Consider the following 17,789-nt stretch of genomic DNA (forward strand, 5'->3'; position numbering starts at 1 on the left):
GATTTTGCAGCTCAAGAGGTTCAAAAAGATACGAGATTCCATCTGTGGAAAATCTATATCTTTCATGCAAGTATCAGGGAAAGCCAGGGGATTTTGTCTCTCCTTAAAAACTCTTTCTCTGCATATAACATCAATAGTGGAGCTGATACAGTAGGAGCAGAAAATGAAATCTCTGTCCTGTTCAAATACGAGTTCAAGGTGTTGACTTGGCTTCCAAATTCCCCAGATCTCAATCCGATCAAGCATCTGTAGGATGTGTTGGACAAACAAGTCCGATCCATGTATGTTGCAATTTACAGGACTTAAAGGATCTGCTGCAAATGTTTTGGTGCCAGATACCACAGCACACCTTCAGAGGCAGGGGCTCAACTGCGTATTTGCTGAGGGGTATGCAAGATCAATGTTGGCGGCCCCCAAATTCTTCTTCTGCATATTTGACCCCTGTCCAACAGTGACTGTATGATTTTCAGATCCATCTTTTCACACTGGGGACAGTTGATGGACTCATACACAACTATTACAAAGGGTGAAAACATTCACTGATGCTCAAGAAGGCAACATGATACTTCAAGAGCTGGGGGTGGGGTGGGGGTGGTAAACTTTTCACTTACTTTTTCACAGCACTGTGAATGATTAATGGGATGTGTTCAATAAAGACATGAAATATTATAATTGTTTGTGTGTTGTTATCTTAAGCACATTGTGTTTGTCTATACTTGTGATGAAATGAAATGAAATTTTATGACCAATTAATGCAGAAAACCAATTAATTCCAAATGGTTTACATACTTTTTCTCATCCGTTAACACTAACCCTCACAGAAATCTTTCTGCGTTTTTGCATTTACAAACCCTTCATTTAGTATGTTGTTTTAAGCATTTTGTTTTATGAGGACACTATGAAAGAGTGGTTTAAAAACTACCAAAATATATTTTAAAAGTGCTTAAGACTATTAAAAAACTAAAAGATATTGTAGATCGGGTCTTTAAGACACATCTTTCTTTTTTTTTTTTCATGAACAGCCATGTTTAAAGCAATAAAACTGTTTTATTTGCTAAACAGTAAATTATTAATTTAATTTTATCTGCACCATTATTTTCAATATAAACAGAAGCAGAAAAAAATGCTGAATTGTTCCAAATGTTTGGTTCTAATCAACCTCTTGATCACAAGCAAGTCAATTGGTCACTAATTTACTCACACCACACCCAATGTTTTCTGATCTCGTGTTTGACTGAAAGCTGCAGGACAACGTGCTCGTCTGCATTAACAGAGGATGAGGCAAAAAGCCCAATAACTAGGTTGTATTTGGTGGAAATGAACTGATCTTAGTGTTAATCACTTTGACCTCTCAGGCAACAATGTTAAATGTTGATTGATTTCAAGACGTACAGTGATAAACATGATAGGTTAAACTTACCGATCTCTGCTTTTCATTTTTCCCTTTTTCTTTTTCTGTTCTGCGCCACAGAACTTCTCTCTTCGATCCATTTTGGTCATGTGATCTGTCTGTGAGAGATGTAATGTCGAAGGGTGAGCGGTTGATATGAAATCACTTGATGTAATAAATACATTTTTTAACTCATTTAAAATGCTAAACAAAAAAGTTACATAAAAATGATTCCTTTCATTATTTTAAATAAATAAGGGGTTGATTATTTATAACGTTTTATGAAAGAAGATTTTCACTGAATGTTCAGAGGTCTTGTGGAGTCCATGCCTCGACGGGACAGAGCTGTTTTGGTGGCACAATATTAGGCAGGTGGTTTTGTTTTCTTAAAGTTGAGGTATATTATTGACATGAAAAAAATTAGATTTTTCTGGCTGTTTGTTCAGACACAGTGACCTCCAGGCTTTCCAGTTTAGGCAGGTGGTTTTAATGTTATGGCTGATCGGTGTATTCTCAAAGTAATCTATTCTAATGGCTATACAGTACATTTGGCCTTTATGAGTTTTGAGTCAGTGGCTAAATCCCAGTTGGCTCTGTACTTCCTGTACACCTAATCTACATAGTTTTTCAAAGTAATCTTGAGCGCCCTGGGTAATGCACTACATATCCGATAGAGGGGTTGTTTGGGAACTAGTAATGGGAAGTTCGGATCATTTTACTGACTCGGATCTTTGAATCTCTTACAGCAAAATGAACGAATCTTTTTTCGAGTCATTTCGTTCATTTCAGCAGAATATAATTAAAACGTATATTATTATAATTAAAGCAGAATATAATTAAAACACATATAGTACTTACGCAAACGTTGATCACATTTGGAATAAAAACAAAACTATAGGCTGATGCAGCTGAGGCAGAATTATGAGAAACAAATTATTGATTAATAGCTTAGCATTAGGTCTTCAGGCTATGCAGTCTGTTAGTTCAGTGGTTTTCAAAGTGGGGGCCGCCAGGGGGCGCCCGGGGGGCCTCAATAATTTGGTGTGAAAAATAAATAAATACATGATTCTCACTCTCAGACAACCACACACACACACACAATCAATTCCTAATGTACTGTAATGTAAAGATGAAAGAGGTAATTATTAATAAAAAAAATAAAGGGGGATATATTCAGAAGTCTGTATTTTTAATGTGTTTTAAAGACATCTTGCAAAAGGGGGGCCTCGGTCAAATGTTAATGCCACTTGGGGGGCCTTGCCCTGGAAAAGTTTGGGAACCCTTGTGTTAGTTCACCTCACCTACCGATCCGGGTCGTTCTTTCTTTTATCATGTCACATTTGTCACGATTAGTTCAGCTCTCGAGTCTTCGGGTCTGAGTCGTTCGTTCATCCCGTGACCGTTGGCTGAATGCAGTGGAGCCGTAATGTGACGAACGAACAATTCGAACCCGAAAGCTCGAGACGTGAACTGATCATTCCTGTTTCCGGAACTGCCTGCTGCATTGTCTATGCGCCGGTTACCGGAAGAACAAACGACTCGAACCTGAAGACTCGAGAGCTGAACTAATCATTTCTGTTTCCTGTACAGAACCCATGGGGATGTTGCTGCGCATGCGCGGTCAAAAATGAACGAATCACTCTCTCAAACAACTCTTTGTTCCCGAGTCATATTAAAGATTCGTTCAAAGTGAACGAATCCTTTATGAACGACACATCACTCTCTGGGACGCAGTCCACAGTGAGCGCCTGATACTTCCCGTTACATAGTCCCGTTACTTACACACACACACACACACACACACACAGCCAGAGGATGAGACGAAGGGAAGGACAGCATGTTCACGACTTCTGCACGGATTATAACGCATTGAGTGTTAAAACAATGATTTTACTCCTGAACTGGTGGATTACAGTAATAACTTTTACAGGTAAGTGAGTTTTCCCACTAGTGCTGGTGTTTATATTCACTAAATACTAACAGGTTGTTCTGCAGGTTACTTCAGCTAAACTTCACGAGGCTTCAGTCTGTTTTAGTTAAAACAAACAAACAAACAAACACACACGAACACTTTGTGTTTTTAGTGTTTTTAACACACTCCATGGTATTGAACCCAGTTACAGAAGTATGAAAGCTACTTTACTAATGAATAGCCTCTGAAAATGTCCTATAAAGTTCTAGCAGGAGTCCAGCAGTGTTTCTGCTCTTGGCACAGCCTTTGATTTATAGACTATTTGTTTAAACCTAGTCATATATACAATAACAGGACAATATTAAACGTTTAAACTGATAAAAAAAAAGATGTATAATTATTGGTATTTTTGTGAATAAGTTCCATTAAAAGCCATGTTATAACATTGCTATTTCTGTGGTGTGAGCCTCATAGCAGTCAATTAAGAACAAAACAAAACAAAAAAAGCTGACTTTCATCATCAAACTGACCTTTAAATATATATATATATATATATATATATATATATATATATATATATATATATATATATATATATATAAAACACCTTATTTTCCATGTCTAGGTGTGGTCTAAAAGTATCCAAAAGAAAGCAAGACAGACCCACAGGACCCAAAATACACTCTCATAAATAGATAAAGAGTCGGACCCTTGTCTTTTTCGTAGCCACATGTGGAAATGTGGATATACAGTAGTGTACCTGTAAAAAGATTTAAAATACAGTATTGCAGCCTAAATATCTTTTAAAATGTTAATTTGCACATTTTTAGGTAAAAGATACATACTAAAGGTACAAAAGCTGTGTGTTTGAGGGTACCCGCGCTTTACAGTTACACTGTAGATTTGAAATATTTTATATTATATTAACATCACCTTTCATACTTAAATTTTTTTAAAACTGTAATTAGATTCATGTTTCTATTATTTATACTTGCTTTGGTGTTGTGTGGTTTTGATTAAACCTGTCCCATTTATTAGACTTATAAGTATGATGTCTAAATAACAACATGAATTCCTATTACACTTGTGATAGCAAGAAATGTGCTATAGAAAAATATATATATATGAATTTCATATGCTTCATGGACCTTTGTGCATCTCCCATGACTGACACCCCGTGTCTCCTCAACGTTATAATAAAGTGTAATATACAAAATATCAAATATAATAAAACATATCGATTATAATCAAACTGTTTGTAATGCAGTTTAGATTCACGTTAGGAAAATCCACATTAAGACACACACACACACACACACACAATTGTCTGTTGGAGTAATTGCTAACACTTAGGTGCTTAGTTACAAACACACGTTATAATCTTACAGGTTGAAGAAGGCTAAACTTGTAACAGAGTGACAGATAATATATGTAACATGCAATATGTGTAAATATCTGCTACACAGTTCATCAAACACATGATCCGGTAACAGCACAGCACTAGAGAGTTTGATACGATGCTCCAGTTCAGGTGTCCGTCAAAATGAAGGATAATTTTGCCAGGCCACTGGAGCGGCTCGTCCATTTTATCCCCGATTTGGTCTTGTCTTGAAATCTTAGTCTACTAATGATAGTCATTAATCACTAATTTTAGCATTTATTGACAGAAAGTTGCCCAGAACTTAGGTACAGTCAGTCAGTAGCAGATTGGAATCCAGACGATGCTACAGCCATCCATGACCGGGAGTCAAGAGAGTAAAACTGGCCATGTCTCCTGTATCCCACAACAACTACCAAATAGAGAAGGTGAAGGCTAGCACATGCTCCATCTGAGACACATGAAGACAACCAACTGCATCTTTTCGAACCGCTGCTCATGCAGTGTCACAGAGCAGCGTAACATACACACAAAGGAAAGCACTATCTGCCCTGTTCTGTATACCTGACCTCACGGATACCCAGAAATGTCTAGTGCAAATAGTGTAACAGTAGGGGAGAGAGAGTAAGCCATCCCTGCTACCCACAGAGCATGGCCAGTTTCGCTCTCTTGACTTCCAGTCAAGGTTGGATGTGGCTTATTCAGGATTTAAACTTATTATCTCCACAAATTAGGTTATTTTTAGCCCAACTGCTGGGTAGATATAGGACAGAACACAGTTTGAGTTAAACTAACCCATCAAGTTGGGTTGTGACTTTTAACCCCAAAAGGATAGTTTCATTTTTACAAAAATGCTTGGTTCATTTTTGGGTTTTTTTACTCTTTGAAAATGTCATAAATACCACATTATAAACAAATATGTCAACATGGTATCTCCTTTATTTATGCACAAGAAGGTGTTCAGAAATGTATCGCTAGAGCTGCTAAAGTGGTGTTTATATATAGACTTTGAAGTAAATGACTCAAATAAATCATATATTTAAGATGAAAATGCCAAATTTTGATCAAAGGATACATTTAAAACATCCCAAAAAAAACTGAATATCAGTAATTACAAACAAATTTTTACACGCCTGCATGTCTAGTTAAGGACAACACATTTTCACCACAATCAGTGTGTTAGTACATTTAACACATGCTGTGTGTTAAACATTTCCACACAAAGATGTGTTAAAAAGAACACAAAATAATACAGGTGTTGTTTATACTTTTCCCCCTACAATTATCCTAAAATGCAATTTGTTTGTATGCTAAAATTTTACTAAAATGGTCACAAAATAAACAAACACTTGCATGAAATTCAGGTGACATTTATTAAAATCATTAAAACGTTTGACAGATGTAAGAATTAGAGTTGATGCATGTTCTTACAAATCTCCCAGCCATCTGGGAAGACAAGAATCCCACTCCCTTCCATCTGAAAAGCTGTAAAATAGCAAAAAGAGTGTTGGTTAGTTGTTAGCTACAAAATATGGACAACAATTTAACTGAGAAATTGTGTTACAGAATCCCAAATTGTGTAATTTTGGAAATGTGACAAAATGGCACTGTAGCCTCACCAGGAAAATCTAGCTAACTTTGAATATTTATTTTCCAGCCTTTATTTTGCAAACCTAATTAAGTCAGCCAATATTACAGAGATAGTGGAAAGTATTACAACCTACTTTAACCCCCAACCTCTCTTTTTGTGACGTTAACCTTGTGAAGAACTTTTTGTCTCGATATTACTGAGCTAGATAAGTTCCGTTAGCCACTGACTGTCTGCACCTGTTAACCAGCATTAACATTCCCCGAATACCTGAAGAAACACTGCTCTAACCCAGCCTCCTAATGCTAATTACTACAGCTTGACTTGTCCAGAACACTTGCTAAATGTAGTTAACGTTAACACACTCTCTGTATTACTTCATGGTGAACAGCTGTAATGCTACTTTATTATTAACTCTGAAAAAGTTAATGGGAATGTCTAACATTACCGCGAGCTGTATGCTAAAGTAATGCTATCAACTCAGGTGAGCGTCTATGTTAGCATCACTCATCCCTACTGTTATTGGTGACAGCATCCAGCTAGCTAACCCTTACACTGAGCCTCAGACACGATGCAGACCCAGAGAATTATAGAATAACCTCAGTCCATATTTCACAGCCTACATAAACACATGAAACTAGTAGTGTAACGCCAACACTGTAGATGATATTCACTGTTGAAGCCGTAGCGATAGGTAAAGTTAATTATCACTCGCTGAGTTACTGTTTTCCAGTGAATACATTTTCGAGAGCTCCCTGTCTAAATATCACAAACTCGGCCAGGCATTTTCAGCAGCATTAACGCTAAACAGTGATGAACGCTAACTTAACGGTGGGCATTTGGTTTCCTTGCCTCAAAAACCGCTACCTCCACCTGAGGCGAATTCAAACAGCTGGGCTGAGGCGTTGGGTTGGGGGAGGAGTGCATTGATTCAACTGTCAGGGAAAATGACCCTAACCGTAAATGAAACTATCCCAGCAGTTGGGTTACACAAAACTAGAAATACACAAGACAGAGGAAATAACCCAATTAAATGACCCAAAAGGCTCAACCAAGCGTTTGGGTAGAAAAAATATGCCAGCATTTTTTTAGAGTGCAGACTGCAGAATCAAGAGGCAAGTTAGGTGAAGTGCTTTATAACACCAGAAGATCAGTTGTAGCATCCGATCAGAGACGATAAATGCTGTGTGACTCACACAGACAATCATTTCAACACCTTTCCTGTACATAAAGGAAATAATTTCTTATTAATAATAAACAAAAACAGTTTTTTATGCAGCACTGATGTATTGCTGGTAGTTTGTGAGCAAACCTATATATTGTGAAGCATATCTCGTATCATAATCATACAAATGCCTTCATGATGTAATATTTCTGATATATCACCCAGGGGCACAGTGGCTTAGTGGTTAGCATCTCTGTGGTTGGGAGATCAAATTCTGCCTCTGCCCTGTGTACATGGAGTTTGCGTCTTCTCCCCGTGCTTCTGGGGTTTCCTCCGGGTACTCTGCTTTCCTATCCCAGCCCAATGACATGCGTTGCAGGCTGATCGGCATCTCCAAATTGTTTGTCATGTGTGTATGTGTGGGTAGGCACCCTGTCCAGGGTGTCCTCTGCCTTGTGCCCCTACTGCTAAATACAAACTCTAAGTCTAAGGGTGAGTGTCAATATGTAAACAATGGTATTTGTAAATTAAGCTCTAGATCTGTAATTCAGCCTTGCAGAAATCCATTCAATGAATTCAATACCTTCTAACATACATCACCATATGATGGACCTGGACACATCATCAGTGATGTTTCCTGGAGTCATCGGGTGTTTCGGGTCTTTCAACATCAGACACCCTTGCCCAGGCGACCCAGCTGGGGTTGATCAAGCCCCGACTTATGTCCTACCCTACCCATGGCTCTCTTCTCCTGATCCATAGTCATCTTGATGCAACTTTCGCTGCCTCCGTGGCTGACCTCAGGCCCTTTTATTTACTGGCCATTTTGATGCCCAGCATATTACAGACCCTACTGAGAGACTGGGCTGCAAACTCTCTGCATCCCATCTCAATGTACTGTAATGTAATGTAACGTAATATAATTAACAAAGAAATGAAAGAAAACACAGCAATGTCTGTTTCCTCCCGATATGACAAAACGTCAGGAAGGTGTTAAGAAACTGCCATATAAGGTGTTATAACTCGCCATAGACTCTCATTATAAATGCATTTTAAATAATCAGGTTTCCAGTTTGTTTCTCAGTACAGGGAAAAGTGTCAGAATTCATGTGCAGGGTATTCCTACACGCTACAGATATAGTAGAATCACGTTTGGTGGAAAAGTACAGTTAAAACCTGCCAGATCTTGTGTTGCTTTTTCTCAGAAAACATGTTTATTTGCAGGATGCCTTTCATGCCACACACCCTTGAAAGATGAACTCTTTTCAAGGAGGAACAGATGAAGGGGACTTCTCATCGCTTTTCATTCAGCCCCCATCATGTCATTAGTTAAAGCATTTTAATTATATTAAAAGCCCGTGAAAAAGTCTTTCCAGCCAATTTTGAACAAACATTATTATCTCATAAAAAGTGTAACCATGAATTCACAAATAGTGTATACTCGTTTAGTTCCCTGTGTAGGCCAGGTGCATCTCACACACGCTGATATATCTAGAAATATTTATCAAGAAAAATATTATATCTGTTCCTCATTGCTCATCCTCACATGGCCTAGACTTTCCACTCCAGATGTTTTTAGGCGTGTATGTTTTCCTAAAACCTCCTACCACAATGTGATAAGGATTATTATACACAGAAGCTGAGTAGCTCAGAGGGGTGTGAGTCTGTCAGGAAGAACAGTTTGCAATGTTCTTCTGTCCATTAGATTTAGAGATTTATTTTAAGGTGCCAGGAACCTCTTGAGAAATCAACAACGTTTAACCTCAAGCAGTCGTCAGTACAGTTTCAGCTGTAAGGGGCTGTTTTTGAGTAGTTGAATGGTAATAAGCACGTCTCAGCAGTGCCATAATTGTGCGTTTTATCAGACTGGGTGAGTAAGAGGGAGGAAGCTTTGTCAGCTTATATCTTTTTCTCCTCCTCTGCATTTCAATCTGTACCTACACACACTTTTTTTATGTATCTCTTGTACCATCTTGTTCTTACCTATTGCCATCCTGTGCTGTTATTTCTTCAACTGACTCCTTTTCTGGGTCTCAAATGCACCGTAGAGCAACATGTTTTCTTTTTCTCCTCTTTCACGTTCTGACCTACTCTATTACTGTCATCACATGTTTTCGCTTACTCAGCCATCTGCTACTCACCTCCCTGTTGCTTAAATTGCTTGTTACAGCCTTTCTTGTTTTCTTTGAGATGTGTCATGATTCATTACTGTCCTTTTCCATGTCTTTGTTATATCCACTCTCCCCTTTTTTAGACAAGTCCTCTTGCCCTACACTCTTCTTTCGCTGGAAAAGCATCACAACAGCATGCTTTACACTCTAGAGCCAAAAGGTTGTAGACACCTGATTATCACAACCATACAATCCCCTCCGAAACTATTGGAACGACAAAACTAATTAATTTGTTTGTGCTACACACCAAAGACAATTGGGTTTGAGATGAAAAGATGGAGATGAGACAAGAGTTTGGGATTCAGCTTTTATTTCCTGGTATTTACATCTATATGTGTTAAATAGCATAAAATGTAGAACCTTTTGAATCAGACCACCGAGGCGAGCAAAAGTATAGGAACAGATAAGTATAAAAGAAACGTAAAGTAAATAACACCTAATATTTGGTTGCATATCCCTTGCTTGCAATAACTGTATCAAGCCTGTGACTCATTGACATCATTAAACTGTTGGTTTCTTCTTTTGTGATGCTTTGGCTTTTACCAGAGCCTCTTTCAGTTGTTGTTTATTTCAGAGGGTTTCTCCCTTCAGTCTCCTCTTCAGGGGGTGAAATGCATACTCAGTTGGGTTAAGGTCTGGTCAATTGTGTGACTTGGACAGTCTAAAACTGTCCACATTTTTCCCATGATGAAGTCCTTTTTCCTGCATGATAAGTTCCTCCCAATTTATCTTTATTATCCTTAACGTTTTTAACAACCATGCAGTCTTCACAGGTGAAACTGAAGGCTAAAACCAAGAGTAGATGTTCAGAGCTATTTATTTTTTAAACAATCAATCCAACAGGACACACCTGGGTAACAAGAAACACCCGTCAGTCTCATGTTCCAATATTTTTGCTCACCTACAAATTGTGTTATCTGATATAAAATGTGCTGTTTAACGCATCTACATATAAATACCAGGAAATAAAAGCTGAAATTCTAAACTCTCTTCTCATATTCATCTCTTGATCACAAACCCAAATGCCTTCAGTCTACAGCAAAAAAAAATTAATTGGCCTCACTGTTCCAATATTCTCGGAGGGGACTGTATGTACATTTTGAACATTCCATTTCAGATTCTGTCCACCCTTGTTGTTATTAATAACCTCCACTCTTCTGGGAAGGCTTTCCACAAGAGTTTGGTGTGTGGCTGAGAGGATTTGCTCATTCAACCACAAGAGCATTAATGAGGTCAGGCGCTGATGTGAGGTGAGGAGGCCTAGGGCACAGTCAATGTAACAGTTCCTCTAATGGTGTTGACGTCAGGACTCTGTGCAAGACACTCGAGTTCTTCCAGTCCAGATTTAGCTAACTATATCTTCATGGAGCTCACTTTGTGCAGAGGGGCATTGTCATGCTGGAACAGGTTCCAGTGAAGGGAAATCTTATAGTTACAGCATATACAGACATTCTAGACAATTGTGTGCGTCCAACTTTATGGCAACAGTTTGAGCAAGAAAACTCCCCTAGTTCAGAAGGAAACCTTTGGAGAGTTCTCCTTTCTAATGGAGAAGCCCATTAAAAGGTTCTGCTTATTTAAATGTACTGGAGATATCTGACTCAGAAAAGTAGGGGTACATGTCTTCATCTTATTGTTCTCTTTTTCTGTCCCCCAGCTATGCCCTGGTGTGAGGCGGTGCAGGTGAATGTGCGGGACAATCGCCGTTTCGCCCTGCTTTTCCAGTCGGTGGTTTTGCCATGCCAGTACACAAGCTCCTCTACCCATACGCCAGTGGTGCAGTGGTGGTACAAGTCGTACTGCCGTGACCGCACACGTGACGCACTCAGCTTTCCAGAGTCTCTGGGAGTCAGGGGGTCTGAACTGGGGGCCTCCTCCCATCTGGACTGCAGCGACAACAGCCGGACGGTTCGGGTTGTGGCCTCCGGGCAGGGATCCTCTCTCACCATTGCTGATTACTACAAAGACAGAGACATCTCCATTATTAACAGTAATATTCTATTATTTTTGCTATTCGGTTCACCTGTAAGTCTGTTGTTATAATGATATTTCTGATTGTGTTATTATCATCTTCATAGAGCAAGTGCTTTTTTTCTTTTACATTTTTAGTCTTAGTGGAGTCACTAATGCTTTTGGTTTCTAAATTGTTGCACTAGGGGTTCTTTTGGTGATTGTTTGTTTTTTTGTACCACCATTATTCCATTATTATTATTCCATATATATATACACATACATACATACATACATACATACATTCATACACACACATATACATACATACACAGATATATAACAGTTGGGTTTATTTTATTTGGCCATCATTCTTTCTCTTTGACTTTTTTGTTTAAACAATGCTAATCTGGATATCAGTGAATGGAAGCTAGTGTCACCACTGAAATGAGGTCATGCTAAATAACAACTATTCAGTCACCATGAGTGAACTGGTTGCTTAACGGATCTATGACTACAGTCCCAATTATTGCAATTCAGAAAGTAAATGAACAGTTTTGGATGTTGTAATGTGTGGCCAGTGTAATGCATGCTTTATAACCATAAAGAGGTGCAGTTCATTACACTTGCTTTTGTTATAATGGTGTATTGGTGCTCAGCTGTATATTTATACTGTGATATATACTATATATACTGTGAGTACACAAAGTCGTAAAAGTCAAAAAGGTTTACTCAGTGATTTTGGCAAAAGTTAGATGAAGTATATGTTTTGAAACTCAAAATTTTTACAAGTACAACCTGTATGTAGCAGATGGTGGCATGGTTTAGCATGGGTCTACAATGGGAAGGGTGTTTGCGGACAAGCTAGTGGGGTAATTATTAAAATGCCACCAGCTGAGCCATGTTTCCCACATAGCTTTATGTGATTTCTCCATCTCTGCTTTCAGTGTTCCTTCCAAAATGCATGGGAATGTGGTACTAGACAAGAATGCCTGAATGTTTGGGCAAGGGGGCGGTCTTAATTGATAGACATGGGCTGTTTCCCAATTCTAAGAACGCAAAGAACGGACTTGAGTTCTTGTGAAGACAGGTCTTGCCGGGCTACCTCGGAAGAACGAATTGGGAAGGACAGGAGAACATAGAACGCATCTTTGCGAGAATTGAGATGTGCTGTGGGCTTCCTGTTGCACAGTGGGTCATCCCAGCACATTTCAAGTAGTGGGACAGGGTCCTCGTCTCTTCAGTGCTCCCTAAGTAACATGTTTCAGCTTTACTGTAAAATAGATTTACTGTTAGCTGGCTGATTAACCAAAAGTTAATTAAGCATGTTTCATGTAGTAAGCTCACTGTTTGCAACTGCGACTTCATGTTGACTAAAAACTAAGCAAACACATTTATCGTTACCTCAGGATGGAAGCTAGTGTAGTTTAATTAAAATACTTCTGAGGGATAAATTCGATTTTTCAACAACCTCATATATATCTCAATCTTAAATCATATATCAAAATAATTATTTTTAGATGTGTATTTTGATTTATTTAGATTACTGACGTAGAAAAAATTTTACAACTACATTTATGGGTCAGGCTTCCATCATACGCTATTGTTTTGCCGCTTTGACGTCTGGGACTTCAAGTGATTTCGGTGCGCTCAGGTCTGTGTCTGATGCATCCTCGAGATCAAGAACACATCCGGGTAATTTCATGCGTCCCCAGGACTTGCGTTCTTGGGTATTGGAATTGAATGAGTTCACAAGGATGCAGGATTGCTTAAGAATGCATATCAAGAAGCGGCCATGTTTAAGAGACAAGCAAGTATGCAAGTATGCTTGTGCTGGTTGGCTGGGTGTTGGTGGATCACATCATTTGGGGGTTTTTTTCTTATGATTTATAGCAGTCAAATCCTGTTTGGTAGTGTTCCATATCACTGCTGTGTAGGGCATGGTGAAGTCCACCGATTGAGGCATCTGGCTCTGTTTCAAGTATGCTTGGCATTCTTAACTCTGCTGCTTGATATATTTGGCATTAAATCTTACTCTCGCATTATGGAGCTGTTTTTGTTTGCTTAGCCTTAATCCCAAAGTTCACTTCTCTCTCTTCACTTCTTTTGTCTTATTGTTTTATTGAGGATATTTATGGGCAGTGGTTCCACTGGTGATCTCACAGCTATGCTCAAACACGCCGAGCTGGTGCTTTTACACTGCTTCGGACAGCACTGAGTCTCAAACTCACATTACTGAACATGTTTGAGTCCTCTACAGTTTATTTAATGGGTGATCATTTACAGAGAATACATTTCTAGTGTCTTCCTAATTTATCTATGACTGGATGAGTCAGTTATGTTTCTGGTGAATTTGTATCCATTTCTTGGAAATGCTCAGCTTCCTGAAATGACTTTGGTCAGCGAAAAAAAAAGTAAAGTAGATGTTGTGAATGCATGGAGCTGATGTCTAGGGATGTGTCCCACACAGTAGAGTAGCTGCTGTAACCTATTACGTAGCTAATTATTAGCCTGGTAGGTCACAAACACAGCTCTTTCTTGGCCTTTAAACTCGATGTACACTCAAGGTTTTTTGTCAGAATCTCGATGTCCATAAGACTAAGCAGTATGAAGACTTGAAAATAACTTGGGACATTTTTAACTGCTAGAATGCATACATTTTAGACCAACACGTATTTTAGGTAAGTGATTCACAATGTAACTAAAAGCACTGAGTTATGAACAATATTCTGCAACATTTAGCCCAGTATGTGTTTAATATAATATAACGGCTGTCCATAAAGCCATTATGTAATTTGCCTTATGTTTACCCTAAAGAAGTAGAAACAACCCAAGGTATCTTTGAAAGTATGTTGGCTGATCTAGTAAGAACCTTTAGAAGACTTCTAGCATATGGGAAACACTCTTAATTTTACTTGTTATTATAACATTGTTATAAATCCTATAAATGTACGATTCCAAACCTTCTGGAGTCACGTTATGGTTCAATTGAAATTTAACTGCATAGTCGATTAGCAAAAGCAAAAAAAACGATGTCCGATTTATTACTATCTAATGAAAACTTGGACATCGAATTGTCGCATGTAAATATACCATTCTGTACTAAGTCTGAGTCTAGAAGCCAGGCCGCACTTTAATTCCCTACAGGAAAGGCCTTCCATTGTAATGGTGAATGTTTCCTTTTCCTGAAATAGGTCTGTTTACTTATTATGAGGGAGGATCTGAGGTGCCCCCCCCTGCTCCGCATGCATTTTAACTGATAACTGGGACATTCCAATCTCCTCCTGCTACTCCTCCTGCTTGTCCTCTTACTCATTACCATCTTTTCTCTGTTCCTGTGAGTGCCATAGAACAGATCTGAACATTATAACACTTATACACTGTGTGCTGTGTTTCACTTTCTGTCACCCTTTGTGTGTTCATGCCCTTTGCATTGAAGTGAAATTAAAGATTTTATTTAATGGCACATAGGTAGGTCTGGTCTTTCTTGTTGGCTTTGAATTCAACCTTTGTATTGAATTCTTCTTGAGAAGCAGAACAGCGTTTGGATTGAATTTTTGCAGGAACGCTAACTCTGGCACGTGTTTTGCGTTTATTTGTTTTTTTTATCCAGAGGCTGACCTGCGCATTGGAGAGTTGCGATGGGGTGACAGTGGTGTTTATTACTGCAAGGTGGTGATCGCGGATGACTTGGAGGGCCCGAATGAAGGTCATGTGGAGCTCCTGGTTCTGGGTGAGGCACCGTATACACAAAATAGAAACCCCTTCTGTTCCAATGGATTAAAGTTATGTCCAGCTTCTATTCTCACTACAGTAGATCATATATTATGAACGAACCTACATGAGTCTGTCTGTTTAGAAAACTCATCATTCGTGATCATCAGGGTTACAGTGACGCTGGAGCTTATCCTGGGAACACTGGCATGAGCAGGAATACACACTGAACGGAATACCAGTCTATTATAGGGCACCATTCACAAACTCCTTCACAGCTAGCCACAATTTATCATAGGCAGTCCACCTACCACATGTTTTTGGGATAGTAGCTTTGGTGGCCGAGGTACTACATACAGTATATGTTATCTGCAAGCATTCACAATGGAAAATGTATGCAAGTTTTGAACTGATTTACAGATCTAAGATATTTTATGCAAGATATCTTATAAGATATAGAGTATTTAGCCAACCAGTTTAGCCAAGTTATCCAACTGCTATATTTGTTTACATCCTTTACAGTCTCTAGTTATGTCGTGTTATCTCACTAACAGCTTATTATCATGTATTATCATTACATGTAAGCAGCATGATCTGTTTTCTTAATGACCGGTACATGTTATAGTGATTTAGCAGGACCCTTCCATCAAAGACTAGTGTTTTGGATACACCAAAACACAGGAAGTGAAAAATTCCAGCTATCTGCTTAGGATGTAAGGTCATGCTTTGAGAACAATTTCCTCTTCCTCAACTACTACAAAAAAAGACAAAAATAGATAGAACATTACTGATAACCCACTCTGTCTTGTTTGTAATTTTTATTTTCATATTATTCTCCATGTTAAACATAGGACATTTATCTCCTTATAATTTTCTCATTGGAACAATATCAGCCTGTTTTTCCCCTCACACACTTTCAGACCCATTACACAACCAACTATAAGTAGGAGGAGAGACGCTGTGCACTTTTGCCTTTTACAGCCCCAGTGAATTATGGGAGCAGCTTCACAAAGGGCTCACTTGGAAACCACTGTGCTACGCAGTAAAGACTCCGCCTACTGTGCTGAAACAGCATGATTTACTGCTGCACCTCATAACCGGTTGTTTTGATGTGAAATGGACTTTTCTATTGTGTTTTCAGCCTGAAATACCAACTTTTCAGCGAGTTGCATGAGTATTCATGTTTTCCACATTTTGTAATGTTACAACCTGGAAGTGAAATATCATGAATATAGACAAAATAGATTCATAATATTGTATTTACAGTTGAGATCACAAGTTAACATACGCTTTGCAGAATCTACAAAATATTAATAATTTAAAAAAAGGGGATCATATTTATTACATGATGATTTTTTTTTATTTAGTGCAGCCCTGAATAAGCTGTTTCACATTACAGATGTTTACATATAGTCCACAAGACACAATAATAAGTGAATTTACACATATGAACCAGTTCAAAAGTTTACGTATGCTTGATTATTAATCCTGCGTGTCGTTACCTGGATGATCAGAGACTGTTTTTACACAACTGTGAGAGTTGTTCATGAGTTCCTTGTTAGTCCTGAGCAGTTAAACTCCCCACTGTTCTCCAGAAAATCCTCCAGGTCCTGCACATTCTTTACTTTTCCAGCATCTTCGGCATATTTCAGCCCTTTCCAACAGCGGCTATATGATGTTCAGATCCATCTTTTCACACTGAGGATGACTGAGGGACTCGTACACGTCTATTACAAAAAGGTCAAACATTCACTGATTTTCAAGAAGGCAACACGATACATTAAGAGCCAGGGGGATGTAAACTTTTGAACAGGATGATCGGTGTAAATTGTAACTGGTTCATTTGTGTAAATTCAGGTATAATTGTATCTTGTGGACTATATGTAAACATCTGTTATGTGAAATAGCATATTCAGGGCAGGACTAAATAATATCTTTAACATTAAAAAGTAATGATGACCTCAGCTGTATATTGAGATCACGTGACACTACAGTTGCTCACACGTCGACTCCATGTGATTTTTAAAGGCAACTGGTTGCACCAGAACTAATTTAGGGACATCATAGCAATGGGAGTGAATACTAATGCTGTCACAAGTTTAGCATTTTTTGTGTAGATTCATAACATATAATCCCATTTAAGTCCATTTTAATTGCAGGTTATTACACTGCAAAATGTGAATAGTTCAAGAGGCATGAACACTCTCGAACATGCGAGGCACTGTATGTAACATAGAAAGTGTTCTGTAGAAGTGTTCTGTAGAAGCGTTGCTCTCACTGAAAACATTCAGACGTTGGATTATTTTTCTGTTTCTCTTTGAAATGTGTACACTTTAAACTTATTTAAGCCAGTTATTCTATATGAGCGATTCTTCAGTTCTTAGGAGCATCAACAGAAATTTTGCAAACTGCTCATTCAGTATATTAAATGGACCTGGTGTAATGGGCTTCTGTCCAAAGTGTCTGCCTCTTGAGTTTGATTCGCTAAGGTCTACTACTCATGTATGCCCCCTATACAGAC

General features: G+C 38.5%; 1 protein-coding gene across 1 annotated transcript in view; it reads left to right on the top strand.

The window, feature by feature from the left end:
* The first annotated feature begins 2,994 nt into the window (after positions 1–2,994).
* Positions 2,995–17,789, top strand: part of LOC128602532 (immunoglobulin-like domain-containing receptor 2) — a 33,210-nt gene continuing 18,415 nt past the window's right edge. The window contains exons 1-3 of the mRNA XM_053616404.1: positions 2,995–3,320; positions 11,262–11,594; positions 15,168–15,287. Coding sequence (XP_053472379.1) covers positions 3,275–3,320; positions 11,262–11,594; positions 15,168–15,287 — 499 coding nt within the window. The 5' untranslated portion in view covers positions 2,995–3,274. The remainder of the gene's footprint in view (positions 3,321–11,261; positions 11,595–15,167; positions 15,288–17,789) is intronic.

The sequence above is a fragment of the Ictalurus furcatus genome, chromosome 26 (genome assembly GCF_023375685.1).
Source record: "Ictalurus furcatus strain D&B chromosome 26, Billie_1.0, whole genome shotgun sequence".
NCBI lineage: Eukaryota > Metazoa > Chordata > Actinopteri > Siluriformes > Ictaluridae > Ictalurus > Ictalurus furcatus.